Source organism: Amblyomma maculatum, chromosome 2 (assembly GCF_055883805.1).
Source record: "Amblyomma maculatum isolate TAMU_Amacu chromosome 2, ASM5588380v1, whole genome shotgun sequence".
NCBI classification, from domain to species: domain Eukaryota; kingdom Metazoa; phylum Arthropoda; class Arachnida; order Ixodida; family Ixodidae; genus Amblyomma; species Amblyomma maculatum.
The window spans coordinates 181,629,263-181,647,355 of record NC_139345.1 but is presented as its reverse complement, the minus strand read 5'-3'; the positions used below and the strand labels follow the sequence as shown (position 1 = coordinate 181,647,355).

The 18,093-nt window shown below is 45.4% G+C and overlaps 1 protein-coding gene across 1 annotated transcript in view; it reads left to right on the top strand.

Moving 5' to 3' along the window:
• Nucleotides 1-18,093, top strand: part of LOC146200545 (uncharacterized) — a 115,441-nt gene that overhangs the window by 18,914 nt on the left and 78,434 nt on the right. The window contains exons 2-4 of the mRNA XM_084595555.1: nt 5,590-5,816; nt 7,188-7,288; nt 15,757-15,862. Coding sequence (XP_084451681.1) covers nt 5,590-5,816; nt 7,188-7,288; nt 15,757-15,862 — 434 coding nt within the window. The remainder of the gene's footprint in view (nt 1-5,589; nt 5,817-7,187; nt 7,289-15,756; nt 15,863-18,093) is intronic.

Sequence of the window (18,093 nt, the reverse complement as noted above, 5' to 3'; positions counted from 1 at the left end):
CATTAAACGTCATCTACCATCGCCATCGGTCGTGTTCTGTCTCCTTTCTTCATCGGTTTGCCGCCCCGTAACAATATAGCCATATTCTGTCGGAACAAAGAAAGAGTCGGCGAAGCTGTGCAAGTTGCGCTTTATTGTAAGATGACAGGCAGTGGCACATGTTGGGATCAGTGTACATATAGGCTCTTGCACAGCATCTGGGTCAATACACCGGTTAGTATTTAAAGCATACAGTGGTCAGTAGTCACTTAGACTAACAAAGAGGTGTAAACATTGGGGAGGGGTTGCAGGGTGGCTGCTTTTGGCCCTATGAGACTGGAACTGGTATGTCACTGCCGCTTTCGGCGGGGCTAGCCTGCTTTCATATTTTATCTTTTGTACGCCGTCATTACGCCCGCTACTGTTTCGATGGTGGGCGACGCCTGTTGCGACGCGCGTCTCTCCTTCTCTCTTCTTTTTATTCTCTATTTTCTCCTCTGTCCGCACGAGGCAGCGGAGCTGGTTCAGCTACAGAGCCAGTAGCAGGCCCGTGCATTTTCTTTTACTTTTTTCCTTCAGTCAAATCGACAACAACAACAATAACAGACCATCAAATTACCTGGGTGTCCCGCTTCAGCCTCACGAAAAACCCTGCCGACTAATGGAATGACGAGGTAGAAAGAGTACGTGGGAAAACGTTAAATTAAAGTGACAAAAATGTGTCCATAATTGTTCGTGCAACTATTTATAATATATTTCCTGTAGCCAAAGTGTGCTACGTACTACTGGCATTACGCATGGCTATATTTTTTGATACAGCGCAGCGGGCGTGGATGAGAAAAGGACACCAGCAAAACACATACGGGCCTTGAACAGTTCAGGGGGCTTTCCATATTATTTGCCGCCAAGCATCTACATTATGCATGCATTATTGCAAGTCAGGCTCCCTCTCGAACATCTCCCTGATTTTGTCATGTCATCGCACAGCGTTAAAATGACGAGGCTCAGGGGTTACCTCCGTGAAGTGGTGGACGTTTTTCATGGGAGTATCTGGGTACTGTTTCCAGAAAGAACCTCTATAGGGATCTTGATGATAGCATGTTGCCAATACCTATGTACCTCGAGGTACTGCATGTACGTCACCAATGACGTTTTGAAAAGAGTTACAATGATGCGTGTTTGACTTTTTGTCTAAACATTCTTTTTTCAACTTCAGAGTGACACGCTCCCTGTCAAAACTTGGCTCCAGGATAAACGTATTTTTGTTTATTGGGCAGCAAACTGTCTTCTTTGTCGGAAGCCAAAAACAGCCGAATGTTTTTCTCGATTGCTGGGATGCTGTTTTTCACTTGGATAGCCTTACGCGCACAATCAAAAAAGAACTGCCCATAACGCCATATGGAATGCGTTTCCTGTCCGTGGATGGCAATTGGAGCGTGTCCTACGGCATGTTAATGACCTTGATACTGCATGCCATGTAGAAAACGCTTGTGCTTGTGCACCACGCTGATGTCAACAATCGATTTGTAAAAGTTAATTTTATTAAGAGTGTCATATATGTTAGTGAAGTTTTCGAGGCTCAATAAGAGCCCCATCATGGTATCACTTTATTCGAGTTGGCTACTTTCAAGCGCTTTTAGTAATTAACAACAGCCATATTGTGGTTGTTGTTTTTGGAATGTCTGTTTATGCTTTTCGCTTTGGTTGTGGAATTGAGTAGGCAAGAAAGAACAAAGTCCTGCTGGAGATGCTGACTATGAAGCTAGGAAGACAGACGCCATGCGCCAGAAGCGGGCGGAAGATGCTCAGTACCAGTGAGAGAAGCCAGACACGGCGTGACATATTTATTATGGTCGCTCTGCCAGCCATCCAGCGTTTGAGCTAGTGTTGCAGCGAGATAGCAAGTACTCCTAGTCGACTCCCGAGGTTCACCCGCTGCTGTCAAGCCCACAGATCTTCGAGGGAGCGGCGCGCGCCTTATATAGCGGCCACATCGTGACTCTCCAGACGTCGGTCTGTGACAGTGCCCAGTGAACATTGCTTATTTGACGCCCTCGTCTTGTTCAGTGTTGTAAAGGCTTTGTACTATTGAATGCCTCTTTAGTAGCATGCTTTCCACTGCCTTTTTTGTGAACCGCATGTCTGTGTATTTCAGCGTTAGTGTATATTCCTCTGTATCGTCTCTTGCTGTGTACAAAGTTCGTTTTATTTGCCACTTCTGAGTTCGACCCTTACTCTGACATGAACCGGCAAAATCGGGCACTAAACAACCAACCCCTTCTGTCGCTACCAGGTAGTTGACTTCCGGCTGAGCTTGCCACGCAAATCGAGCGCGTCTCCTTTGACACCGGGACCGCTACCCCCACTCACTTTAAGGGTGTGCGCACCAATAAGTGTGCACACCAATAGTGGCGCTTCGTTAACTCATAATAATTAACGGGTGACACTATTGTGGGTGGTCCCGTTCCGCTGTAGCGGCCAGCCAGGTTGAGCACTCATCTGCGCCGTCATATCCTCCCTCTTTAAGCGCAGCTGCCGGGCGTTGTTCAGGCGTCCGTGTACTGTGCGATGTAAGCGCACGTTAAAGATCCCCAGGTGGTCGAAATTACTCCGTAGTCCTCCCACTACGGCTCCTCTTTCTCTCTTTCCACTTTCACTCCTACCTTTCTCCCTTCCTTAACCGGCGCGGTTGAGGTGTCCACAAAAAGCAAATGAGACAGTTACCGCGCCTTTCCCTTCCTATAACTCAATCAATTAACCAATCTCGCTGCAGCTACCTCCCCCTCGGTCTTCCCTCCTCAACAAGTGCGTAGCGAGAATTTCTTGCCTGTACTTTCCCGCCTAAAAACCACGCCGGGTGGTTTGATTCAGTTGAATTTCACGTCGACGCCGCTTACAAAAATTATTCAAGTTATTTATTAAGATTCATCAAGAGACTAATGTCTAATGGGTTCAGGTAGAACGAACGGAAGAAGATGGTTTGCACGGTATGAAAAAGAACTGAACAAAGGTAAATGGGGTACGCCTCAGTTCGCAGATGAGCCAAGGTTTCGACAAGTGGACTTGTCTTCGTCTGGCCCAGATTCGTCATGCGCAGACGTCATGCCCAGACGAAGACAAGTCCACTTGTCGAAACGTTGGCTCATCTGCACACTGAGGCGTACCCCATTTACCCTTGTTCAATGTCTAATGGGTGACGCTACATAGATTTCGTGGTAGAATGGAGAGATCCTTCGGCAATTGTTGGTTTAAAAATGAAACTTAAAGCAGGTAAATGTGGCGCAATAAAGGCACCAGGCCCGCGAGCGCAGCGCAGGCGTAGTGCGAACAAACGCTCTAGGAAATCACAATGCAGAGGTCTTGTGGTTAGGTGCGAGATTATTGTTTTAGAGCATATGCATTCAACGTTCGCGGATGACCTTCAAATGGAGAGGAGCGAATGTGTGTCTATGACGTCATAATACGCGACTCGCATCAGCGCTTAATTTCCGTTTGCCACAGCTACGCTCGATCTGAACCTCAACGCTAGCTCGGCCCCCGCCACAGCTGCGCCAATGCAGCGTAGATAAGAAACCGATTCTCTTTTTCGGTTACGAAAGGGCTGTGATTGGAAAAAAAGCATGCGTCATGTAGAGAATGACATGAAGACATATTTCATTAGCTTGGCAGTGTCTGTTGATGATCATGCTGTTTCGTGCGAGCACGCTCTTTGTCCGCCGGAACTGTACTTGTTATAATGGACGGACAAGTGTCCAGTGCGTCGCTTGGGGACACCTGCTTGGATATTTCTATTCGCATTGCTCATTGCAAGCGACGAAGCTACCAAGCGATCAGGGTTTAAGCGAGTGTCGTCCGATATACGATAGGCAGTGAGCGGTTACGATGGTGAAGTAACAAGATGGATATGTGCTCACTTTAATTACCCACCTCCCTGGTAAAGAACAATGCACGTCAGCTTGCCTGCAAGTTGTACCCGTGCAGTATACATACAGCAGTGCAGAAAAACTGTCCGCAAGATCCAGTATCTACCCTTCAGAATCGGCCCACATATCTGAGTAATATTCGGATTTAAATGTATCCACGAATTGCCAAAATGTGAATTTTTTAGGTGCACGGTCTTTTAGTGTGCATGTGTATATCGCTTGAAGGCTAGAATTTACTTTCATAGATGTTCAGCTGTACTACCAAATGCTAACGTTTCTGCCGTGTTGACCCATTAGCGGTACTAAATAATGAAGCTGTGTTTTGCATTGGAATATTTAAAACTTATGAGTACATTTTCTCTCACCTGTGCAAGAACCTGAAAATCAAACTTGTCGTTACAAAATATAAAACAGATATTTCCTCGTATTTAAGCAATTATAGTGCTGTAAAGCTGATGTGAGCACTCATCAGAATTGTTTACTATCTAGTTTGTGGGTACCTGCCTATTATTTTCTTCGTTTCGCCATGTCTTTCGCAGCAGACATATCCGTGAATCCTACATGCGCAGTGGCAAAAACAAAAACATATTTGTTACTATATTAAATCCTTATTCCCTCGGAATAGTGCTGAGAGCCAATACGATGGTCGACTCTGTGAAATGCTACTATATACCTGCCTGCTAATGATTATTCGACTTATCATGAATCTAGGTATTTTCAAAGGTTTGGGTATAAGCGTGCCTTGTTTTTTAGTCATTCAAAATGCGGCATAGCGTGCCTTATTTTATTGCTCTTTTTTTTTAGTTGAGAGTTCAAAGTTTATTCAGAAATAAATACAAATCTTTTCATTATACAGAAGGTTACAGAAAGAGGCGCCTATGTTTGATACTGTTTGGGACCGCTGTCGCTGTGTTGTGATTAAAAAAAGGAGTCATGCGTGAAATGGTTCTTCCTTCAGATTTTGCATTTTAGGTTCCTGATATGTATACGACGTGCGCGTACACCACAGAACAGGTTGCTCCTTCATTACATAAAAGAAGACGTAGACAGTGATTGCATGTACAAGCAGGCCGATGCCTTTCTTAAGCTGCTAGGGAGAGCAGTAGCCTGATATCCTTGAAAGCCAGCAAAGTACTAACTTCAGACCCTTCCGATTACTCTCGTTTTGTGCAGCCTTGAACATAAATACAACAAATGTGCCTTATTTCGTTATAGGCTCATTGGTTATGAGTGCACTTGCCATTGATCGACATATAGCTCTATTTCGCATAAACTAAATGCTTTTCACTTTAGTTTCATCTTTCCTTATTCTTGATGTTGAAGCATATTCGTCTTGTTTCCGCACGCCGGGCTCAAATTCTGAGAGTCTAGCTTAACAGCGCTTTTGCTCGTATAGTACGTTTAACAGTAGCCAAACTTCTGCAGTTCTGTCTGCAAATTGGCTCTTTTGTCCCTTTTTTTCCGATATAGCGTTTTTGTTATCACGCAAAATCGAAGAAACGTAAGGACTATATCACACATCACGATTTCTATCAATTGCATGGGTTATTTGATACGCTTTCTCCGACAAAAATCCAATCGTAAACCGCGAGCACCGCCAGCTATCGATAGTAGGGTAGAGCGACGGTGCTGCCTCTTGCCGGTGTGTTCCGCGACGAATATGCTCACACCGCACTTTGCTTTCCAGTGGCAGAGGAGAGGGAAGTGGTGGAGAAGATTCGGAGCTCGACCAAGGCGGCGCTGCTCATCCTTACGAATCGCCTTGTGCTTCGCGTTACTTCCGAAGGAGTGGGCCCGCGAGAAGTGATGCGTGGCCTGGTGCAGCTTGTGGTGAACACGGGAGCTCATGGCGTGGTGCTCAAATATGTGAACATGAAGGAAGAAGACCTGCCTGAACTGCTGGAAGACGCGCAGGTGCTATGAGTAGTTGTTTTTAAACCTAGCTGAACCTGCGTCTGTCTACGTGCTCAACATTTGAGGCCGTGAAATGCCCAATGTAATATTCCCTGGAAATAATTTCTAATGTCCACGTTTCCTAGAAGCTACAGTATCATGCACATCTGCTGCCTCATTACTGCCGACCGAACGTAGGGTATGTTGTCAGCAATTAATGTGGAGTCTTCTGAAGGAAGATATCTTGTACTAAGGGGATATCAGCTACTCATAAGCGTACACAACTGAAACCACGTGTAGTCACCAGGACTTATATTATAGCGAACGCGACACGCATGCTTGCACTTAGCGAGTTTAATATGCATTTGGCGCCACTTATAGTTTATATAATCTATGTTTATTTGGATGTTTCTCGGTCCTTTTTATTCATACCGCAAAGTTTCAGATGAATACTATTGACCTATTGTTTGAGCGCTTCATAGAGCACAATTTTCCATTTAGTGCTTGTCAATGCATCTCGTTTTGGGTATATGGGTCTGATGTTACACACTGGGCACACACACTTTTGCTTGTCTGTTGGCTTCTGCGAACAATATGTCATGCGTTGCATTTCAAGGGGGCTTTTCATCTCTTTGCAGAACTATATTAATTACTTTTAAGCGCAGAACAGGTAAGACAATGGCGAGTTGTTTAAATTACACTTAAAATCTAGATTCTGAGTTCATCTTGTCTCCTCCGAAACCGAACTAAACGTTCTGATTACTAAGTAAAGACGAACGCTGTAAGTTCACCCATTACAAACGGGGCCGGTGAAGTCGCCGCATCCTGGGACTGTCTCTGTTTTGACCTCTTGCCTCCTTGTAGATAAGGACACGTTCAGTGCAGAGGACACTTGCACCATTGCCGCCTAGCTGTACGTAGGAGATGCTCTCTTTTCTTGCCTGCATGAGTACACCGGCCAGCGGAAGCTCAGTGCGTAGTGAATGGCACCATGGTGAAACGTAGTATTTCTAGGAGCGCCATTTAATGCAATACGTGCATACTAATTGTTAACAACTGCATCTCACGCTTGCAACACTAGGACGGAAGCGAAATAAGAACAAATTTTCTGCCTACTATAGGCAGAAAAATATTGATCGACTGGATGACTCTCCGCCACTTCATGTAAAAGGTTTTTGTCGATTTAAAACCTGTGCGAGCTATAAATATGTGCTTATATTGCTTGCTCTCACCACTGCTTGTCATTATCATGCATATATAAAAAATAGGCTGCAAATATCGCCACGTAAAATGTTTTGCCTAGAACATCAGCAAAAGTGCTACGCAAAGAAATGGTGATCTTGAATTTAAAAAAAAAACCTAATAATTTTTCTATTGGCGTTTTCTTCCTAGGTCTTATCCGATGGAATCGAACCATACCACGGCCTCCTCAGATACAACACGTACACAGGAGACAAACAAGCATTCAGAGATGCTCTCATCCGTGTTGCCAGGTATGTGCCCCAGGCCTCTACTCTTGGGCCTCTACCTGTTATATTCTCACATGTGTTCACACTTATTGTTTCGTTGCAATTCCAGAATTGCTTATTGCAATTCTGGAATAAAGCAACGTTTTTGAAGGCTAAAAAGAGCCTTTTTGTCTTCCCGGTGAGATATGAGCGATGAACGTGTGTTTTGTTAGGGAGGAGAAGACTAATTCATGACCCCCACCCTGTTGCTTGGAAGTTGAACAAAACAAGGTGCGTAAGCAGGCCTACTTATAGTGCAGCAGTGGTTCGGCCCCTCAGCTTCGTAAATGATTGCCTATGCAATATATCATCAGCTGCTACTAAACAGGTCATATGCACAAACGAGAAGATAGGTGTATTAGCCCTAAAATCGACTCTTTATTGTTGTGACTTGCATCACAAAAGAACTAAGCAACTACGCGGCGCCGATAGCAGCCGACGGGCTCTCTGGTCGTCGGACTAAGAATACTCGTTGGATTTGTCAGCGCTGCAATTAAACTAGCCGAAGAACCATCTAAGCAACCAGCCAAAAGAGCCTGGAAACGTCGGAAGCGATATAGAAAGATTTTTACTTATCAGGCTAGAACAAAAGTGATAAAGCCACGTCTCGCGGCAACGAGATTGAACAAACAACGAGTAGAGTATCCATCCGTGAGCCAGAAATACGACATAAGGCCGCATGCTAGCGGCGGTCGAAAAAGATCCCCCCCCCCCCGTAAAAAGCCTTGCCTCGAGGCTGGCAAAATACACAGAAAAAAGACAAACAAAAAGTTACAAATTAAAACAACTAGGGCCTGTATCGCGTGTAATAAGGCATCAGGCACACATAATGCACAATTTAGGGGTGGGCGCAAGAACGCTGAGAAGTTTTTTTGCCGTCGGCTGTCCTAGCAGAGAAGTTGTCCGATGCGTCGAAGGACTTCGTATGTGCAGATACCACCTCAAGAGCGTTTCACTCAATCATCGGCGGCGTATAGGCGTCCAAACCACACTTGCTTTCCCTGCTTGTACTCCGTGTCCCGTCGTCGCAAGTTGTATTGTCGGTCTTAGGCACAAGAAGAAGCTTCGCCGTCATGCTTCCTCAGCACACTGAAGACAGGCGGCGACGTCCGGGTTCTCCTCGTCCGTTAAGTGCGGCAACATTATGTCCAGCTTCGTCGTGGGATCCCTGCCATGCACAAGGCTGAACGGGGTCTTCCTGGGTGTCCACTCAACGGAGGTTTTATACGCGAAGATGACGTAGGGTAGAATGGTGACCATGTTTTTTTGTTCGGTATCGACGTATATGGCCATCACCTTCGCAGAGTAAATCTGTTTGTCTGAAAAGGGTACGCAGGTCGTCATCGGTAGCTTTTACGTCTGTATGCCTGGATGCAGTGCGCCCTAAATGTTGTTCTTTTATCTGTAATGAGCACTTCTGGGGCGCCGGGTCGCAAGGACATTGTCCAACACAACATTTTTCGACTTCTTCCGGGGTTCTATTGGCCAATGCTTTTGCTTCGGCTTAGCGGGTAAGGCGTTCCGTGGCCACTATAATTCACGTGTTACCCATAGATGAAGAGGGAATAGGGCTGTGTAGATCTATCACAATTTGTTGAAGGGACATGGTTAAGGCCGCTATTGGTTTCAGTATCCCAGCTGTTCCGATCATCGGCATCTTGCATCGCTGATACTCAAGGCACGTTTACACGTAATGGGCAACGTCGGCGGGCAGTGGCGACCAGTAATACTTCTTATGGATTCGCTGCTATGCGCGAGCAAATCCGAGATGCACTGCTGTCGTTTTATCGTACAACGCATGAAAAATTTCCTGCCTGAGGCTTTTATGTACCACTGGAAGCTGTGCCGCCCTGTTGGGAGCGAAGTTCTTTTTCACGGCTTTGTCACTGTCTCAGGCGAACGACGACAACTGACGCCTGAACACACAAGCAGGGGAAGCGGGCTTGCATTCCAGGTATTCGACTAGGTCTTTCAATTCAAGGACAGGTCACTCCGTTCGTGATAAATGTCTGGCGCTTACCGGCTCAAGAAGGTGTCGTCGACGTCGTGTTTCGGGTAAACGCCGACGGGGGATAGGCATAGGCAGCCTGCGTCGGAATGCTTGCGGCCTTAAGAGTAGTCACGTCAAATTCTTGACGACGTAGGCTCAATCGGGCAAGACGGCCGGAAGGGTCTTTCAAATTTTCGAGTCGGCGCAGCGCATGGTGACTGCTTACCAGCTTTACTTGTCGACCGTATAAGTGCTAGTTGCACTTTGAAATCATCCAGATGATCGCAAGACACTCTTTCTCGGTCATCTAGTAATTGATTTCGGGTTTAGAGAGATGCCTGCTAGCTTAAGCCATTACTTTCTCGTGTCCAGCCTGACGACAACGGCGTCCATAGGCCCGTACTGCTTGCGTCAGTGTGAAGTTTTATTTAGACATTCTCATCAAAGTGACCTTAGACTGGAAGGGACTGTAGGCGGCGCTTCCCATTTAAAAGGTACGTCAGCCTTTTTAAGCTGCGTCAAAGGTTCAGCGATGCGCGAAACTTTTCTGACCAATCGTCGATAGTAAACGCATAGCTTTCTTCGCGGCACGTGGTAGAAACTACGATCGCAGCTGATTTCTCCGGGTTTGAGCGAACACCATCATTGCTGAAGGTGTGACTTAGAAACAGCAGTTCCTCGTAGGCGAAGGGTCATTTCTCTGATTTAAACATTAGCCCTGATGATCTTATTGATTCGAGCATTGCCCGAATCGTTTTAAGGTAGTCTTCAAAGCTTGAGGACAAGAAAACGACATCGTCTTTATATGCCAGAGAAATCTGGCACTCAAAGCACGCCAGCGCAGTGTTCATTATTCGTTGAAACATTGCTGGTGGGAGTAGAGGCCGAATAGCATCACCTTGAACATTAACAGCCCGTCCGCTGTGAAGAAAGCGACCTTCACGCGATCTCTTTCGTCAGCCTCAATTTGCCGAAAGCAGCACTTCAGGTACATTGAGGTGAATTATTTAGCGTTGCGTAACCGGTTCAGTCGGTCGTTGATGCGGGGGAGAGGGTAGACGTCATTCTTCGTTATGCTATTCAAGCGGCGGTAATCGACGCAGAAGTAAAAGATGCCGTATTTTTTACATGAATTGGCGCCGCTGAGGAGTTCTTCGATGGCCGGATAACATCGTTCCGAAGCATGTTTTCTGTTTGATCACGAATGGCCTGCCGTTCTCGCGGGGATGCATGGTAGGGGCTTTGGCGCAAAGGTCAGTCGGGTACGTATGTGACGATGTTGTGCTTTGAAAACGGAGTTTGGTGCACTTCAGCAGCTGTAGAAAAGCACTCATTGTAGATTTGTAGAAGGGTCCGTATATGGTCTTGCGTAACTGGGATAGTTCTGGACTGATATTGAACATGGGATGATAGCTTTGGTCAGGCTGATCTTTCGCGGGTCTGTTGGGGAGGAAGAAGACGTCTCGGATGTCTGCTAAATCTTCAAGGAAAGTGACCGTTAACTTCGTTACCAGCACCTGAGCTTGTACACTCCGGAAATCGCGATACGTCTTACGATGGCAAGTCCTCTGATCACAAACAACTGGGTGTTTTCTTCTACGACGCCTTCCGTGATTTTGATTTCTCTCGTACCCACGGACACGATGACGCTTGATAGAAGCGGAACGGCCGATTCTCCGCAATGGCCGTAGCAGATATGGCTTTGTCAGTCGAGAGCTTAATGAGATTATATCGGAGGTCGATGATCGCTCGATGCTTATTCAGATAATCCATACCCAAAATTACGTCACGCGAGTATTGCTGTACGTTGAAGAAGGTGGTAAAATAAGTACATCCATTTACTGTAACCCTTGTAGCGCACTGACCCGGCGGCATAATAGGATTACCACGACCGGTGTGGATCAACGGTTCGTCCCAAGTTGGGGTTGCATTGTTGAGTTGAGAGGCGAATGGCCCGCTGATGAGTGAGTTATCAGCTCCTGTATCTGCTAAGGCAGGAACCGAGTGATCGTTGATATTCACATCATGATCAGTGTTCGTGCCCTCGAATTCAATGTCAGCTTCGGTGTCGGTACTCGGCTTCGTCGTGTACTCAGGTCGTGGCTGGGGCACACCATTGTCGCTTCCTTGGGCGACACTGTCAGTTTGAGGTGTGATCGCGTCGTTAGGAACGCTGCAGTCTTGTTCTGCGTTGCTGTATATGGTGTGGCGTCGTAACTTGTCGATGGCGGCGGATTACCTTCGCCTTTTTGCCGTTACACGAGCTCACCTCCAAATGTTTCTGCGTTTAGTTTCTCCTACGAGGGCTATGGGGTCTTCCTCGGCCGATCTGGGAAGCTGGCCTGGGGACGTAGATCATGACTTGAGCGGCAATAGGGAGTGTAACAGATGGCTTGGCGTCGCGTGCTCTCCCCTACACCGGAAGCCGTCGTACTTCTGTGTTCACTTTACAGGACAAGGTCGTAGGGTATCGATGGAAAAACCACGCAGGCCGATTAGCCTGTACAAACAGTGACGGAGGATGTGTCAAGCCTCACCACAATGAAAGCAGAGTGGTCAGTTGTTAGAAATCCGCCAGGCGCATGGTCTTCTCGGGCTTGAGGGGGCTTTGTAGGCTTGGTGGGTGGGGGCCAAGGGGTGGGGTTCGGGAACAGGATAGTAGCGGCGAGGGCTTAGTGTCCCACGTCGTAGAAGTGAATTACGTAGCACGTCGGCGTAGCTCACAGCCTGGGGTTGTTCGAGAGCGGTCGTCGGTGTCGGAGTTGCACCAAGAGCTTGCTGAACCTCTTCGCGGACGATGTCAATGAGCATCGCTATTTGGGGCCGCGGTGACGATGACACCAACCGGCGCAGCTCTTTGTCGGAGAACCTCGCGAATAAGGTCCGAAAGGTTGTCCCCGCTCACTGAAGCGTTGCTGTAGTGGATTCCGATGCCGGCTGAAGTGGTCGATTTTAGTGGCGCATCCGGGACTACATCGCCTTCTGGGTGGTAGACACGTCATTTTTGAATTGCGCCACGGTGTTTGGCGGATTTCTGGCAAACTCTTTAACGCCTCTAATCAAAAATGGCGCTTTCTCTACTTCGGGAGTGTTATGGTTGTAGCAGCCAGAAAATGCGGTTTATGTCTTCTACGTAAGCAACGAGCGGTTCATTGATAAGTTGAATCCTTGATGAGAGCAGGGACTACACTTTTTTGTTTCCTGAAGACACTAATGAATGTTTTAAAAGCTCCCTTTTGAATGGGTCCCTTTCCCTCATAAATCTGAAGATATTTCAAACAGATTTTTGCAGATCCTTGAAGTGCAAAGTAGACTTGTCTCAACTTTGCAGCATCGTCTCAAGCATTAAATCTCGCTACGCAGTCGCAGAGGTCAAGTCATTCTTCCGCATCTTCATCGCGAAGTCTTTGAAAGATGGGTGCTTATGGATCTTTATGAAAACGAGAGCTGTGTCTGCTCGGTTGGCTTCATCTTCAAAGACTTACGAACGTTTACTGGGTCCAGCACCTCAATCAGATGTCAAGTGGCAGTGCTAATGCCCTAGGAACAAAAGCGAAGCCAGGCGTAATGGCACTGAAATCAACTCTTTATAGAGCTGACGCCCGCAGAATAACTAAGCAGCTCGTAGGCGGAGGTAGCAGCAGACGTGCCCAAGGTCTTCGGACTAAGAATGACCGTTGAAGTCGTCAGCACTCAATTTCATGTGCTCGAAGAACTATCTAGATAACTGACCAAAATAAACTGCGAACATCTCGAACGATATAGAAACAGTTTTACATCGCTTCGGTGACTCGGCAAAACTCTGGGTGCATCCCACGTTACAAGCAAACTCATAACCTGCGTCTCGCAACAACGAGCATGAACTAGCCAATGGCACAGTATCGATCCGTATTAATGGCCACGGTGATAACGGCGCCTGCTGGCGGCTTTCGCAAAAGGAGCAATTTAAGATTACAATTATTTGCGGCAATATCTACGAACTAAATGAGTTGGGGAGTGGGCGCGATATTTCATCATTTTCTTAAATGTGTTATAGGCACACGTTCTTCTTGCCTTAATCGCTTGAAAAAATGTTCTGTCGCTCATTTCGCTGAATAAGTAACGAGAATTCCACTTCAATGACAAAACGATGTAATAGATATAAACAAAAATTCAATGACAACCGTTCAGAGAAGGCGCCAACTGAGCCCACAAGTTTCAATGCAAGTTTTGCTGTAGCTGGTGCTGTTTCTCCAAAACCATTTACAGCTGCGTTTTTAATAATAGATTCCTTGCCTTTCAAGTGTTATGCACATATGTGGAGAAAAATTCAAACTGAAAAGAAAAGCTTTGCATAAATGACATTTTCACCTAATAAAAAACATTTCTTACTGTCGGGGTTTACAGTATCGGGTTTAAAAATCAAGTAAGATTTGAATGCAGCATAGCTACATGCTGTGCCAGTATTCCATTATTCTACTTTCCTCGAGCAGGTTAGGTGTCAATGCAACAGAACCCTGTAAACATGTCACTAGCAAAATTAGGAAAATATCTCCAACTAAATAAAGTGGTAGCTTGCTTTTTTGCGATTTTCAGAGAACTTTAAAAGCATTGGATGGTTTCTTGTGGTTATTACTGAGTGAGTTCAGGAAGGCAATAGGAAGAAGTTAGCACTCGCTGTTTACATACTTTATTTTCCTTTATTTATTTTCCTGCTATTCGCATCGACGAAGTGAATAACAAAGCTTCTTATCTAACGGTTCGGAAGGCGGATATAGTTCTTACACGAACACTGGAAATAAGAACTATGATAGTCTCACAGCCACAGAAGATGGCGCTTTGTTGTCGTTACATTTTGTCACCTATTGTTTCTCGTCGCTCTTGTCATAGACAGGCAGGTAAACCATCACGCCAAAAGCAGGCTTTGTTGAAGCTTTAGCATAGACTTTTTTGAAGTCTACAGGACCAAATAACTTTCCCATATGATTATCACCTTCTTTACAGCTTCGTATAGCGTATGGCTGACTATTGGCGCGCGGAGCCCCACAGGAACAAAGAATATATAGTGCATCTGTCCCCCGGGTGTTTCTAAAATAATGCCTTTACGATGGACAGCGTTCGTAAAAAGCAATGCGTTGTTTGTTACCGGCGAGAAGAAAATTAATACCATGCATAGCCTTTACGGAGCGGGCATCGATGCTCTATGCAGAAACGAAAATCGGTATTTAAGGGCGTCATGTTTGTGTTTTCAAGAAAAAGTTATCGGATACTCGCTGCATTGGTCCCAGCCGAGAGGGTTTTATGTAATCTACGATTACGCCTTATTTGCGCTAGAAATGTTTATTTCAGCAGTCTAACAAATATATAAGCGCATGTGCACCTGAGAAAAAAAAAAAGACAATACAGAGGCACGCTCCATCAGGAAGATGCAGAAGCATTGCTCAGTGGTGCGTGGTAGCAACCTTTGCGCACTGGTGTTGTCAACGTTGAGCATTATGAAAATACGATCACAGCCACGCCTGCTCATACAACCAAGCATACGCCGTGGATACTAACTTCCAAAGGCATTTAACGAAGCATTTCACATCTCCAAGCTGTAATCGCAACCAGTGATAAATTTATTAATTTCTTCTACCTCGCCTTCTTTAACATGATTTTTCTACCTGTTATACGTCTTATTCGGGTTGTACAGCATAGTAATGTGAGAGCGGTGATATGACGATAGCAACAGGTACCGAGGATAGACTGACGCAACAAAAATGAGTCGTTCTTGTTTCGTTTTTTTTTTGTATTTGTACCTATTTTGTACCTAACGCATCGAGTCAAAGGAAAGGGCAACCAAAAATCACCTCCGCACTGACATTTGCGAAAAAAAAAGCCAGAAATTCTATCACCATCCGAAGAGGTCATCTTTGTTGGCTTAGGCGCGAGGGCACTATACTGCTACGGCTGGAGCCACTCACACCTAGTGTAAGAGAGCCAAATACTCGCGTTGTGCAGCAAAGATTGCCTTTTTTTAAGTTGCAACTGCAAAGCGCTTTCGCAGTGTGCAGTGAACATCATCGTCTTTTTGAAATGACTTTATCCCCTCTCTTTAATTTATCATGGAAGAAGTTATCGGTCTCTAGATGGTACACGTTCTTTTTGGAAATAACGGAGTGGCAGTAATAGTGATTATGGTGATTGTGTGAGAAAAGCTTTCCCATTATTCCAAAAAGTAGCCTTGATGGCGTTCCCTGGACGTTTAACCGCGTCCTTCCACGCCACCATGTCTGAAAGGACTATGAGCGTCACTTGCGTTGTTTCTCCCCGTATCGCTTAAATTACGCTGGCCTTTGAATTGCTAGTTTACTTTTCTACGAGTATACTATTCGGATACGCACACAAGAAAGCATGTGTAACCAAACTTTCAGCGTGTTACTTCAGGATGCACATGATCGGATGTAGTTTATTAACACCAATTATATGAATTTTCTTCACGCAGCATGCCTTCACTTACGTTCGTGTACCGAGTGTCTGGCATAAGCCGCATCTTCACTCATCCCTACTATGACACGTTTTATTCGAGGAAGTTGCTACAAGAAAGCTTGGTGAGTGTGCCTTAGCCGTGCAGAGCTCTTGGCTGTTCAAATGCCGAGGAAGTGCATTTTTTTACTTTGTGGCCTCAGCCCGCTCACTAATAACCTGTTGAACCTTGCTGGAGTAAAAAAAAAATAAGCCAGTCAACAGGCACTAGGCAATGTTTTTAGCAATGAGAATGGAGCTCTACATGAGTGATGCTTTGGTCGATTCTGAATATTGGTTTTCCATTCAGGTGTTTGAAGTTCTTCTTAATGCATCCTAATGGATAAGTATTGTGTGACGATAGACAGTGCTCATTGAATATCGGCATCGAAAGAGAAGCTGATTGCAAGCAAGGCGCCTACATAACTACAGCAAAATGCAGAAAACGTTGTGCACCGCAAATGCATGCACTCAGAGGCGTACTGTTCGTCATAATATGTCACAACTCAAAGAATCTTTAAACTTTGCGCAGCTGCACAACTAACAAACATTGCTATATCGAATTTGTCATTTTTAAATCAGTCAATGAAATGCTTTTTTTTAATGAGCGAAAGACCAAAGGTTGATTTGTTATGTTGTAGCGGCTGTTAAGGAAAACCAAACGCATTTTTGTAGCACTGTACTGAAGTTCATCGAAAGTGAATAATGTATGAAAATTATAATTTCTGGCTATTCAGCTGATTTCCTTTACATTCAACAGATAGCTCCGTGATTGAAAAGATCCCATTTACTTTGTATATATCTGTTACTTGATACACGAAGAGCACATTTGTTGCTATCGCCACCGCCGAGTTGCTTAGTTCTTTTGAGCGCGCACGTCAGCCCCCCCCCCCCAAAAAAAAAAAGAGTTCATTTCAGTACCATCATGCCTTTGTCTTCTTTTAGTGTGTATGGCCTTGCCATCCCTACGTGACAATAGGGAACATGCACTGCATAAGTGGGGCTGTTCAAAAATGCTGCGGTTAGCCGCTCGGTTCGCGATAAACGACCAAGCGCACTCGGCGCCATTATAGATACGCGTGTGACAGATAACGTCCTTGCTCAGGCGCTCTCGATGTAGCCCAGTTATCTGGCACATGCCATGCAAGGCTTCAACAGAGCGTGCAATCTGATCCCTGAAAGCTCTGCAGGTGGCGTGAAAACGCCCTAAAAAGCTGCCTCTTAAGTGGTTGCTCTTCTCGCTAGGATATGTGTTATGGCGCGGCAATCGACACAGCAAGCTTCAATGCAGGTTGTCTATATCCAAGAATACCGCATGTTGAGAAGCATTACATGCCCAGATTGCATCTATTCGGCATTGTGATGGAAATGGCTGCCGTTGCACTGTTGTGTTCATGCTTTTCTTTTTGGCAGCCGGGCCTTAACTATTAGAAACGCTGTGCTGCAAAATGATGGAGTCCCATTCGATTGCATAGACTGGACATGCACAGTTCGGTAACCGCAGACATAAGGAAATTGAGTATCTCGTAAAGAGAAGAATCGAAGAGAGCAACTGCCACTGACATCAAGCACAGCGTAGTAGCCCTTTTCGGCGTTGAGTTTCGTGAAATAATTTTGTAATGAAGAAAATAAGTAATTTACAATGTATAATAAAGTGCAGCCAAATGTCGTTGCTAGGATGCTAAAAACCACGACCGACTTTGGAATTCTCTTCCTGTCCTCCATAAACTCAGATAGAGGGGGGGGGGGGAGGGAAGGGGGCTGCTCAGTTTACTTTTTTAGGTTTTATATTGTACGTAGTCTATCCTTGAGACCTTTCGCCAGCTCCATTCTCGTCCGTACATCTAGCAGCAGTCGTGGAATATTCTTTGTTAGTTTGTGTAGAAACAAGACATACTTCATCAACGTGAAAAAAACGGACAGGCTAGAATTGAGACCCCATGATGATGACTAGGAACTGAATTTTTACTCACTATTTACAGCTTTTATACACCAGAAAAAGAGAGGAACATTCGTGTAAGAAAACACTAAACAGAGAATACTTGATATTATTTATTTTCCTATCCAAAATAGAGTACATCACCTAGGCGAGAAAACATCAATATCACCTGGTGGACAATGATTACAGCCAAGCAACCTTAGTCCTTTGGAAGGTAATCGACGGTTTTGCCACACATTCCTTCCAGTCTTGCCGAGTAAGCAATACTTCAGCCACTATGTGCGATCCTTGATTATGATTTCTGTACTATGCGCGTACATTTAACTCTGCTTGATACCTCTCCAGCTCTGGCACTGAATAATTAGGCAGGAGGTGACT